General features: G+C 41.5%; 3 protein-coding genes across 3 annotated transcripts; all 3 read right to left on the reverse strand.

Moving 5' to 3' along the window:
• Positions 1-294: 294 nt before the first annotated feature.
• On the reverse strand, positions 295-4,729 carry mybl2b (MYB proto-oncogene like 2b). The gene is made up of 15 exons (XM_088390831.1): positions 4,486-4,729; positions 3,659-3,755; positions 3,485-3,556; positions 3,313-3,405; positions 3,022-3,242; positions 2,810-2,939; positions 2,664-2,723; positions 2,369-2,563; positions 1,928-2,194; positions 1,719-1,849; positions 1,547-1,646; positions 1,350-1,460; positions 1,084-1,191; positions 868-996; positions 295-748 (listed from the first exon to the last, which is right to left on the reverse strand). The coding sequence occupies exons 1-15, from the start codon at positions 4,503-4,505 to the stop codon at positions 653-655; spliced, it is 1,830 nt and encodes a 609-aa protein (XP_088246957.1). The 5' UTR covers positions 4,506-4,729; the 3' UTR covers positions 295-652.
• A 172-nt stretch (positions 4,730-4,901) lies between these two features.
• On the reverse strand, positions 4,902-8,827 carry ift52 (intraflagellar transport 52 homolog (Chlamydomonas)). Its single transcript, XM_088390392.1, has 13 exons — positions 7,866-8,827; positions 7,691-7,778; positions 7,453-7,582; positions 7,281-7,356; positions 7,118-7,189; positions 6,913-7,039; positions 6,747-6,830; positions 6,496-6,564; positions 6,258-6,412; positions 6,102-6,189; positions 5,409-5,517; positions 5,173-5,318; positions 4,902-5,100 (listed from the first exon to the last, which is right to left on the reverse strand). Exons 1-13 carry the CDS (start codon positions 7,982-7,984, stop codon positions 5,095-5,097), a joined length of 1,269 nt encoding a protein of 422 aa, XP_088246518.1. The 5' UTR covers positions 7,985-8,827; the 3' UTR covers positions 4,902-5,094.
• Positions 8,828-9,500: 673 nt separating this feature from the next.
• Positions 9,501-11,579, reverse strand: acot8 (acyl-CoA thioesterase 8). Its single transcript, XM_088390393.1, has 6 exons — positions 11,355-11,579; positions 10,980-11,116; positions 10,689-10,914; positions 10,266-10,423; positions 9,974-10,165; positions 9,501-9,896 (listed from the first exon to the last, which is right to left on the reverse strand). The coding sequence occupies exons 1-6, from the start codon at positions 11,537-11,539 to the stop codon at positions 9,778-9,780; spliced, it is 1,017 nt and encodes a 338-aa protein (XP_088246519.1). The 5' UTR covers positions 11,540-11,579; the 3' UTR covers positions 9,501-9,777.
• Between the last annotated feature and the right edge of the window lie 598 nt (positions 11,580-12,177).

The following is a 12,177-nucleotide window of genomic DNA, read 5'->3' on the forward strand; positions in this document are numbered from 1 at the left end:
TTTATTCGATCACTGGATATGTATTGAATTTTATGACATTTTGAAATATATTGTAGAGTTGAGAAGCATTCGTCTTTTTATTCTGGTTTTGTCCAGAATAAAACAATTATTTGGTATTTTTAAATATTTCAGCAACATTCTATATTCATAGGTTGACATTTTTGCATAGCAAACTCTATTGCGTTTAAGTGTATATATACTGAAGGTGTACACTGTTTTGACAATATTAACTACCAAATGGAATCATATTTTCTAATATTTGCTCAAGTGACCAAAAAGACACATGCACACATATGCAATGCAAAATCATTTTCATTGATTACAAAAGTATCCAAGCATTATTTTCCGAGTTGAACTATATATCCTGACAAAAATGTTTGATTCCTATTTAGGTGCCCTTTGCAATTAGACAAAATCTAAAAGCAATGTCATTTCAGTGTGTCCCTGCAGACGTTTTAAATTTAAGTTACACAGTAAACATGTTGACGACCAGTAAGTTGTTCCAACATGATATAACATTTACAAGGCGCGTACAGTACTTTTCTTCACAATGGCACAAAAGCAAACAACAGATCCTGTTGTGTTTGTGTAACAAGTTGGTACAAAGGTGCGAGTAGTCTCAGGACAACACCAGAGTTCTGTTTGCATTGTGTTATTTTATGCCACGCAGGAAGCGCCTTGCTTTCTCCGTCATAATGAGCTGATCTTTAGTTTGTCCACATGCGATGGCCTCCCAGTCTTTGGACATCTAGCGAGAAAGAAAAGGATGGCACAAGAGCATTTGACCCCATCAGATACTTTGACAAATTAAATAAACAAACAAATTCAATACATTTCAAATTATATAGCGCTTTTACAACAACCTACCTGTATTGAGGGCACGGCGCTGGGAAAAATAGCGCTGTCACTTGGCCCCAAAAGAAATCCCTGATTCAAAATATTTTCATGATTTTTACGGTAAAATGAGGAGTTAATATCAACTCTTACAGGTTCCTCCTGTAAGCAAGGGAAGAAATAAAAAGAATCATTATATTTATGTCAAAATGGCATCCAATTGTTTTTTTTTTTTTTTGCAGTGATCACCTTGATGCAAATTTTGGCTTCAGTCTTAGATTTGCGCTTGGACTTGGGCATTACTTGGCAGTCATCTAGTGCCAATGACTTGCGAACTTTCTTCATTGGAGGGCGATGCTAGGAACAAAACAAATCAGCAAAAGATCAATTATATTTTCTGCCTCGGTTGGAATTTCTAAAAAAATAAATAAATGAGCCTTGTCAGAGGCCTTAGAAGAAGTTGCACTCCTACTCTGAAAAAAGTTTATATGTGATAAATAAAAATCATCAGTTACCACAGCTTTGCGTCTTTGCTCAGGAACAAATGGAAGTTCCAACGCCAAGTCAGTACCCACATCTCTGAGGATCACTTCTTGAATGTCATCCTCAAGGTTCGGCGTCTGAGGCTGAAACAGAAAAGAAGATACAGTATGCAATATGTATGCCAGGCAAAAAAAAAACGTGCACACAAACTGCTTGTGCTCATGGTTACCAGAGGTCGGAGAGGGCCGTATTTCTCCATGGCATTTTTGAATGGTGTCGGAGTGCGCGGCATCATATAGAGCTCAGACTTGCGGTTGGGTGTGACAAATCTACAAGCAGACAGACAGTGAAAAATATATCCCCCTCCCAAAAAAATAAGCACATCAGAGCTGAACCCTTACACAGAGTTGATTGGGGTCTTGTCCCTTTGCAGAGGTGTGGTCACGGTGGTCTTCTGGCTGCACACTGGGGTGGATGTTAGCGATGGGTTCTCCAGGTCGTGAGTGTCCTGCTTGGTCCACAAGTTCAGGAACTGCGGCAACATTTGAAAGTGAACACGCGTTGACCCTTTGTGGCCAACAGCATCAGTAGCCAGGGGAAGTTGGCTTACTTGAGAAGGTGAAAATGGCAATATCTTGACCGGTGTGCTCTTTGGTGTCACTAAACTATTAGCTTCCGGAGACAAGTGTCTCCGACTTCGATGATTCAATATGGATGGAGGCGTGATGCCGCCAGGGGAGATGGGTATGAGTTCTCCTTTGCTCGATTTGCTTAACTCCTGAAGGGCACTGGCTTCCAGACGGAACTGGTGGCGTTCTGGGCTTGGGTTCTCTTCAGGCAAGTCGAACGCTGCGAGGTTACACCAGGCATCAATGTCCTAGCATACAAAGAAGCATGCTTATGGGTTATTCATTCGGCTATGAAATTCCTTAGAAATCAGTATTATATATATATATTTTTTTCCCCCATATAGAGTTGTATATTTTCAATTTAATACGACAAAGGTATAACTTGGTGTTCAAATGTAATATCAGGTATTAGTGAATACTACCGCGTCCACCATGTCCAGGACTTCCTTCAATGCTGGCCCCGTGGGGGAGAGGAAGACAGCGTTGTCCACAACCCACTGGATCTCTCCTGTGCTGCCTGCTTCCGACAGAGGACTTAAACTGTCCTTTGGTGAGGTCACGGCCCGGGAAGGACCTGCCTCGTCATCGCCATTAACGGTGCTTAGGGCTGACATTTCCTGCGACGTGTGAAGACATTTAGTACGCTGACAAATAGATGATTAGGATTATTGTCAAAATATTGCAGATTAATTTACAGAATTGAATCAAGCTGCTTACTAGGGTGTGCGTTTCCCGCTCTGAGTCCGGGTCAGCGTGATCTTGAGAGCAACTGGGCATCTGGGCAATCAAAATCACAATATTAGGAGGCTATATAATAAATATGAACGTATAATAATATATGTATTACTCTTAACAGCAACCACCTGCAAATCTTTCACGTGAGCTAGCAGCTCTTCAATCTCACGAGGTGTAAAATCTTCTCTTGAGTAGAAGCCCATTTCGACTTTGCGCTTAATGGTTGCGTTCCAGTGATTCTTGACTGCATTATCCGTCCTGTTGGATAATATTTGCGGAGGATGTGAAAACGCCTTTGAGAAAGGCCACGATTTCAAATAGCTGACCACGGCAAAATTACCTTCCTGGCAAGAGCTTTGCAATCTCAGCCCAGCGATTTCCAAGGAGACAGTGAGCCTTATAGATGATGAGGTCCTCGTCGGCCGTCCATGAAGACTTCTTCACGCAGGGGTTGAGATGGTTGTGCCAGCGCTCTCGACACTGCTTTCCTACCCTGCCCTTCAGATGCTTGGCGACCAGACTCCATTGTTTGTTACCATAGAGATTTACAAGCTCTATGACCTGAGTAACACAATGAAAGGTATGTGGCATCCAAGAACCCTTCCGTCAAACTGCATCCCAAATAACCTACCTTGTCATCTTCTTCTTTTGTCCACGGGCCTTTAATGAGGTCAGGATCCAAAACCTTAAACCAACGATGCTGACATTGGTTTTCGGTACGATTCTAAACAAGAAAGAACCAAAGTCATTCGGATATCAAGAGAACCTTGCACACAATAGATCATTAAAATATGTCAACTCACTGGGATATGACTGGCAACATTTTTCCAATCGTTCTGTCCCAGTTTTTGAACCAGCACCTTTAGCTTGTCATCCTGTAGGCAGGCAATCCAGAATGTTCAGTCTCACTAAAAAGTCTCAAATTAAGTAACAAGACGTTATTATACTCAAACAATGTGAACGTTGTGTCAGATCACCTCCTCCAGTGTCCACTTGACTTTTACTTTGCCACCATCTTTCTGCTCTGCAACATCTGAATCGGTGTCAGGATTCTGGTTGTCTTCCCCCTCCTCACTGTAAAAAAACAACAACAACCCTAAGCTCAGCTAAACAATACTCTAAGAACAACTGCACAAACTAAGTTCTGCAACTGCAGAGTCTCTTAAAAGCTAAGATCTCCACACTATTGTGAAGAAGAGTCTGCAGGATTTTTTTCCACAATATCATTGGCTTGCTCGCTAGAATAAAGGCCAGAGTTCTTTGCAAAGGCTGCTCAAAACTTTGGGGTTAACAGATTGCTATTAATAATAGCCAGGGCGCACTTTAGGAGAACCTAAATATTATATGGCTAACCACAACTTCAAACCTCTTCAAAGAAGGCTCAAAGGTATAAAAAAAAATAATCATCAAACAAATCAAAAGGCATCAAACGATGCACACAAACAGAGGTGTCAACTGATCGAGCTGGGTGAAAAAGTTGAATACGCCCTGGCAGCACATGCAACTTGCAAACTTCGTCTTAAATCATAACTACAAGTCAACAAATTGGCGTTTGGATCACAGAAGAAGAAAAAAACACACCCGAAGGCGCAACAATCGAGCCTGTTATACGTGCTGGTCCGGCCTGGAAAAGGCGGCAGACACAGCAGTAATGAGGTCAAATATGCTCCTGCACAAACTAACTCATCACGATCGACAACCAGATGATTCTTGTAAGGTCAACATGCAAAAATTCTCGGGGATCAAAGAAAGGGTGTCGATGATACAGTTCGGTTAATTTCAATAACAACAATCGGCATCTTACCCGCGCGGCCACCAGGACATTTCCCCCCGATTTTTCTCTTTGCGATCCAAATGCTCGTCCCGCTGCACGTCATATGCACAAATGTTCGGATTGGGTTTGGATGCACTGCCTTCACGGTAGCGTCAGAAGTTGATTTTGTTTGCAGAATTGCTGCTGTTCCACCCAAGTCTTTAGCACCGAGGCGGCTAACAGATCCGCGCCCGCCCGCCTATCTGGTGTGTCCGCGCTCCTGGATTTCTATCTCGCGCCCTTCCGTTGACGTTGAACGCGCAGTGACGTCATGCGCAGTACATATGCGCGTCGACAAAAGATAAAAATATTTGTAAATATTAGTAATTAGAACCGTTATTCAGACAAGAAGATTTTGTAAAGACTGTGACCTATACTAATAAGGAAGTAGCTGCAGTCAGAAAACATTTATGGAATGCACCAATGATTTTAATTGCTTTGGTATTTACAATATATTTTAAAGTCCATAAAACATTGAATTCATTTAAAAAACATGATGCTTGTTGGGGTGAACAATAAATATGCCAACATCAGCACAGAAATGAGAGTGTTTCTTTAAAAAAGATCCAGAAGGGGTGAACCGCATTCTCAGTGTTGACATTACTCCTGAAACAAAACAACTCATAATTAGTTCAATACTTTAATGTACACTAGATGTATCTTTTTAAGCGCTCTCACTTGATTGAGTTTCTTGAACTCTGCAACTTGGAAGAAAATGTGCTCCAATATGTGCTTAGCATCCCTGTGCTCTTTGTCCAACTTGGGAGTCACGCCGAGAATTTCACCGCATTTCCTGATGTAAAATTCAAGGTCGTCATCTGTGCCTATGAGCAGACCCAGATAAAAAAAAAATGTAAGCATCATCCCTTTCAACATCAACCTTCCATCCCTTTAATTTCAATGACTAAACTTACATTTATTGGTGAGCTGAGCTAGGCGTACTTTCTCCGAAGAGAAAGCTTCATCTAAGTCAAACAGGTCCAGCCCCGGCGGCGACAAATCGCTCAAGATTGGAGGAAAGACCTGAAAGGTAAAAATTTTTTATCTCAATCTGCTACCTTGGTCAAACTGCTCTTTTGAAATGAACTTGCAATGACAAGGCATTCAGTTGAAGAAAAGTAGGTACTTCACTTTTAATTCAGTCAACCTGATGAAGAATGAATGATCAAAGCAATGGGAAAATAGCATCTGCAGCCAACAACATAAAATTGTTTATAAAGAGAGAAGGACACAAGGATCTTGGTAACTTTATGAAAAGCACAGAGTGCAACTCCTGGTTTCTGTCTAGAGCTGTTGTCCTTTTATCACCTTGGAGGGGTGCTAACGTTTGACCAGTAAATTGACTTTTGCATGCATGTGTTGGCAAGAGGAAGACACACAAAGTACACGCTGACACAAACACGTTCTTGTTGGACCGCTGTTGATGTTCCCAAGTGCACTAATTAGTTTCGGTTGTTGTGGCCCATGTATACAATATGTGCGCACACGTCTGTAAACAGACCAACACAGCTAACAGTGGGGGCAAGTGCATCTTTTTCTAGCTTTGTTCCTGTGTGAGCAAGCCTGATTTTAATATATAGGCCACGGAATGTCGACTAGATACTCACAGCAGGTTGCAACTGTGGCAGCGGGGTCTCAAACTGTGGCGCAATTAGCTGAAGCGGCTCTTCTTTGACATTGAGATGCTTATACACACTGTGGAGAACAGACAGAAGGCAGTCTGGAGTGCCGCAATACACAAATGCTTCCATTTTGGATTTTACCTGACGACTTGGGGCAAAGTGTCCGTTGACAGACTAAAAAAAGAAACATCTAGAAGAGAAGTGAAATCCCGGGGGTTTTCGTCGCCCTCTTGGAAGTACTGCGTGAGTTGTTCTGACAAGCATCCGATGTGTGGCAACATGGTGTAATCTGTGATCTGCATTGTGTTAAAAAAAAAAATGTTTTCAATGCATTTCTTGTCATGTCGTGGTCTTATCCAACCGAATCGCACAGACTCACCTCTGGGTCTTCTGCATCAATCTGATTCAGCTGAATATTATCAGTCATGAGCCACTGGAGCACGACACCCTGTCACAACAAAGTAGAACAGTACAATTACCGCAACTCTCTCTTTTTTTTTTTGTTTCTTCTGCAATAAACTTCAGCTGCAAAGTTGACGTGTGCTATGCTAAAATCAGCTGCCATTTCTTATTTGATTGCATATAGGACATCATAGTAAGAATTTAGGTGTTGCCAAAAGCCAAACTCACCAGAATTTTACTATTCTCCTCTTTGTCAATGAACTGATCGTTGAACATGTGGCAGGACCCGACGACGACCAATTTGCCTTTCTCCTAAATAAGACACGAGAAATCATATTAACTGCACTCTACGGGTCCAAAAATTGGGTATAAAATGACGAGACGACTTGCTGACTTTTCCTTTATAGAACGCCACGACAGGCCGGTGGAGGGGGAAGCAGATGGAGCCGGTGGAAAGCACAGCCACAGCCGGCTTGATTACGTTCAGGGTGGCACCGTATGGGTACACAAATGACAGAGCCCTGCAGGAATACAGAAAGGCTCAGCGTTAAAATCAATGTAGCATTCAATGGAAAATATTTCTAGCCAAAATCCTTTACTGTGTGTTATTTCCAATGTTGTCATCTTCAGTTATTCCTGCCGTTGATTTGCCAGCAGCTCGGCTGATCTCCCTAAACAAGGACAATGCAGATTTTGACAGTGCAAATAAATTCACATGATATAAACAATACATGTTAGCTATATTAAAGGATGGTAACAAACCTGTTCAACACGCCATCAGACACAAGTGCTTCCTTAGGATGATAGTATTTGTAGTACCTGGTCCGAAAAACGGCATCTGTCGTATTGCAAATCAACCAAACCGCACATGGTTAGTGATGCCATCAACTTAAAAATGACAATTGGCACAGTGACAAAGAAGTTCATTATGCACCGTTGTTAACCATAATCCCGAATTCTTCCAGGAGAAAGTTGATGTTTGTGTCAAATTTCTTCTCTCCTCCTTCTCCAAGCATGACCAGGATATTTCCTCCATCATCCAGATAGTGTTTCAGTCCTTCCAACTGAGAGAAAACAAAACAATTAGTGTGACAGTATTATTTTTTTCCCCCACTATCGTATCCATAAGGAACAATATATATTGTGTAATCAATTTTCTTTTGAGATCCAACCTCAGATGCTGTAAACTTCTCTCTCGGGCCTGCAGTTATCCACAACTTGACACCTTTCAGTTTGTCCGATGACAACTCTTCCTTCATACTAGAATAATCATTTATCACAGGAAAAAAAAAGGTTTATTCCAAGTCAGCGCTTTTACACAGAAGACAAAAAGCCTGACTCACCCACCTTTGAATTTTCCACTGAGTCCTAATGTGCTTTTGCATGGTTTTGTATACGCTACTGGTAGTAAACAACTCTCTTTTGGAGGCGTTGAAGACAACAGTATTTTGCGGTTCCTTTTCCATGATGATTTTAAGGTTCAACAACGATACATGCTATGCAACACTAGTCTTCGTAAACATTCCGCGAAAAAAATGTTCGCAAAAGCAAGAAATTGTTAAACAGAGATGCAGCTCATTATTAGCTTTGAGGCTAATATGTTGCCATACGGTAGCTCTCGATCCGCAAACCAATGTATCTGCTCAATTCCACCTACATCATCATCAACGTGGCGACGATCATTAACGCGAAAACTGTTTTAATCGGCCAATGTAGCGATCCAAAAGAGTCACTGTCTCAAGTGAACTGTTGGAGAAACCGGTTACCATGTACGCTACTAGCTTAGTAACCGCTTCTTCTTCGTCTCATCCAGTCAGGTTGCCAGATCTGATCGAAAGTTTCCAGGCACAATATAAAGTAAAAACCCACTGACGCAAATTGGGGGGCGATCTAACTAGTAACTTGTGTTAAACCAGTCGTAAAATCAATACGTGTGTAGAAAATTCGAAAAATTTAGATGCTGGAATAATAACGCTAGAAAGCCGACCGAACTGACACCTATGGGCTTCCGTACAACAAAAACATACGCTACTAGATCAACAACAAACGAATGGTTAAAGTTTGTAAAATACATTTAAACCCGTTTTAATCCACCCATAATGTTCTCCGCCCCCCTCTTGACTTGATGACTTATTTTGCGTCCAGCTGAGTCAATTAGCAAGCATCATCAGCACTTTAAAAGCCATCTGAAGATCATGACAAGCTAACTCACTGGCTGCCAGGGTTGGAGAAAACATGGACAAATCAGTGCTTAAAGGTAAGATTTAAATGCTTTATCCTCAACCGAATCAGTCCAAATGAGGCTCTTCTCTCTCCCTTTCTTTCATTTTAGACATGATGAACAGCTTTGACTCATATTCCCCATCGGAGCTTGATAGGAAGTTCTTTGGGGAGCAGAGTTTGCCTTCTGGGTTGTCACTGGGCCAGACGTCAAGATCAAGCGTTTCATCGGATTGTTTAATCGATGGCTCTGATGTCAAAGCATTGGAGCAGACTTCTCTCAGCATGTTGACTGATCCAGCGTCTCAGTCCCAAGCAAGTTCCCCCAATGACTTGAGCAGCCAAGGCAGTGAAAAATGTCCCCTGCCATTTCAGGGCAAGTCATCCACTCCCTACATCTTCATGCAAAAGCAGAAAAATGTTTCTTTTGACCAGTCATACAGTGACTTTACTGCCTCTCGAATGTTTTTGGATGTGTCTATGATTAATTCGACCAGCAACAGTCCAAAACTCTGCATCGAGTCGAGCACTCTGGAGTTATGGAGTCCCAAACTGCTACCTGAAACGCATGCAAGATCAGAAGTTTCTCCCTGACCTGATGAGCTCACCAAGAAATGTAGATTTTTAATCAAATTGTAATAAACGTTGCAAAGTTGTTCAAATTGACTTTTCTTCTTTTCCCTAACAATGTAAACATGAAATGTCCCAGTAAATCTACCTGATATAACACATCAGATGTTAACTTTTAAGAGAAAGACTCAGTTACCTTTTCAGCAAGTTTATTTGCATCATGTAGTTTTAAACTGTGGTTGACTAGTAAAAAGTGATAAGTAGTAGTCTGTTAAGTGTGATACCAAGCGAAATGCATTGCTCCATAACATTGCCTTTGTCAAATCTTGCCATTTGGAACTATTTTATTTTTATGGTCCGGTAATTACTAGAGCTAAAAAAATTACAATTAAATATTTTAGTGCAGTAAATTCAAATAAATACAGAAGGAATGCATTCACCAATAAATACAACTTGCAAAACCATGTGCCTATAGTTTGCTGGGCCCAGGAACTTCTTTGATTCTCAGAACACCTTCCTGGGAACAGGAGGCAGCCAGCACCCCATCTCTTCGCCACAGTCGACCTTGGACTAGTCCTCTACTTCCCCCTGTGTGACCAAATGTTAAAAACATCTAAGTATAAACTATAGAATCATAAATAATGGTACGCGATGAAAATGCTGACCTGCCCACGGGCTCTCGCACTCGTACAACATCCACTCATCACTGCGGAAAGTGTTGTGGAACCACATGGCGTGGTCCAGAGAAGCTGAGAACTTGACCCTGAAGTTGGGGTATGGCAGTATTGCCGTGGCCAGAAAGGCAAAATCAGACACATAGGCAGCCACGCAGCAATGCAACTTCATGTTGCCTTCACCTGTACAAAAAGACACAAATCAAGCACAGCACAGCACAGTTCCTTTAAAATACACCGAACATCAACATTGGTTTGATGATCATGATGATTCCGATTTTACCAATGTGTCCTTTGGCTCGCACCCAATAGAGTTTCTTCGGTTCTTCAGCAACAAATCTGTAAATTTGTGGAGGGTTGACTGGCTTGATCTCAATCGGGACTTCAATTGCCAGCAATCTGTTAAGGCTTTGTTTTAAATTGTCAGCCAGGCCCGGTTTACTGAAAGAGTCAAATGGACAAATCATACATGAAACTTACTTTCATGTAAAACTGTGTACTTCAAATAATACTTGAATTTTTTATGTCTCTTTTTAGAGGATGAAGATTTACAAAAAGAAACTTTACATTCCCAAAAAATGCATCATAATTTCATTTTTAGCAATACTCCATCATGAACAAGTAACGCTAGAGATGTAGGTCCACATGTGCTTTTTGCACCTTCTGAAAATATTTTTATTTTTTTGTCAACTATTCAGTTTTCTACCTGAGATAAAGTTGGATGAGTTCCTCCACAGTAAGGAGGTCTTCCGGCTTAGGGACCACCGGCATAGTGAACTGGTGTTCCAAGGGGCTTGGCTGTAACTTTTGGAAGGACGCCTGGCAGATGAGTATCGGCTGCCCGTGTTGGATGGCCTTCACAGAGCGCACTGTAAAACTGCGACCATCTCTTGTACGGTCTACCTGGTACAGCACTGGAACCTTGGGATCCCCTAACAGAAACAACATCATTTTTAAAGGAATTATTTCATTTGATTGAATGATTTAATTATCTTACCTGCTCGCACAAAGTAGCAGTGTAAGGAGTGCGCATACAGATGATCACTGACAGATTTGGCAGCAGCTACAAGGGCTTGACCAATGATTTGTCCTCCAAATAAACGCTGAGTCCGGGGTACCCAGTGATGCGTCCCCCTGAGGAAAGGGAAATACATATTAAAATTGGAATATTATGACACTAGCCTATTTCACATGCTGTGTGCGCATTTATTCGCTCTGTGACAAGTGCGCTCAACGGACTTGGGTGGAATGTTAATTCAGCTCAAACTCTCTCCAGCACTGCATTAACACGTACTTTTTAAATATTTTTAAGAAATGAGTGAAACATTATCTGACTGGATCAAGAGCTGTCAACGTGCAACAGCAGAGTTACCTGTACAGGTCTACGTCGAGCGTCTCCACGTTTAATACGCTCGTAACAAGGACGCTTCTAAGATCCGGGCTGCTTTCAGGCGCAGGACTACCAGAGTTTGAATTTTCATCTTCTGGTGACTCTTTTGAAATGGATTTTGTTGTAGAATCAGTAACACAAGCACGATCAACTTTTTCTTCCGCCATGTTATTCGATGTAACTTCCGCTTGGTGCGCAGGTCCAGCATAACATTGGCTGCGTGCGAATAGACTCATTGTGACTCCTTGCAAAGTCACTTTGCGTCCTGTTTTTATTTTTTATTTTTTTGCAAAATTAACTTCATTTTGGTTTGGTTGTCCTGCTCTAAATTGCAATTGTTCTTTACTTTCAACTGTTACTACAAGCATTTCCTGACACCAAATTGTGTCAGAATGTTAACTGAACATTTGTAGTTCTATACTGTATGCTTGCTTTTCAAAAATTTCGCGACTTCTGGTTTAAAATTCAATTTGTGGTTCATATTTAGAAACGAATGAAGCTGAAATTCTCTTCTTGCAGCTTTCTTTTTCCTCCACGAGGGGTCGCTGCAGAGAAGCATTCGCATGATTTTTGTTTTGGACAGTTTTTTTCCCCCACATAGGATTGCGTTCCTGGTTCTGACACATCACATGCGAACTTGGGACCGGCGTCGGCATTTAGTTATTCGGTTTTGGCGTCCTCAGCGCAAAAAGCCGCTACATTTGCGCTGTGCATGTAATATGCAATAAGCTATTTTCACTGTCATATAGGCCCTCTCAGGAAAACATCAAACATCCTTGGCAATGTCTACAAATGTGAAATCTAA

The sequence above is a fragment of the Syngnathus floridae genome, chromosome 11 (assembly GCF_059516105.1).
Source record: "Syngnathus floridae isolate MCC-2025c chromosome 11, RoL_Sflo_1.0, whole genome shotgun sequence".
NCBI classification, from domain to species: domain Eukaryota; kingdom Metazoa; phylum Chordata; class Actinopteri; order Syngnathiformes; family Syngnathidae; genus Syngnathus; species Syngnathus floridae.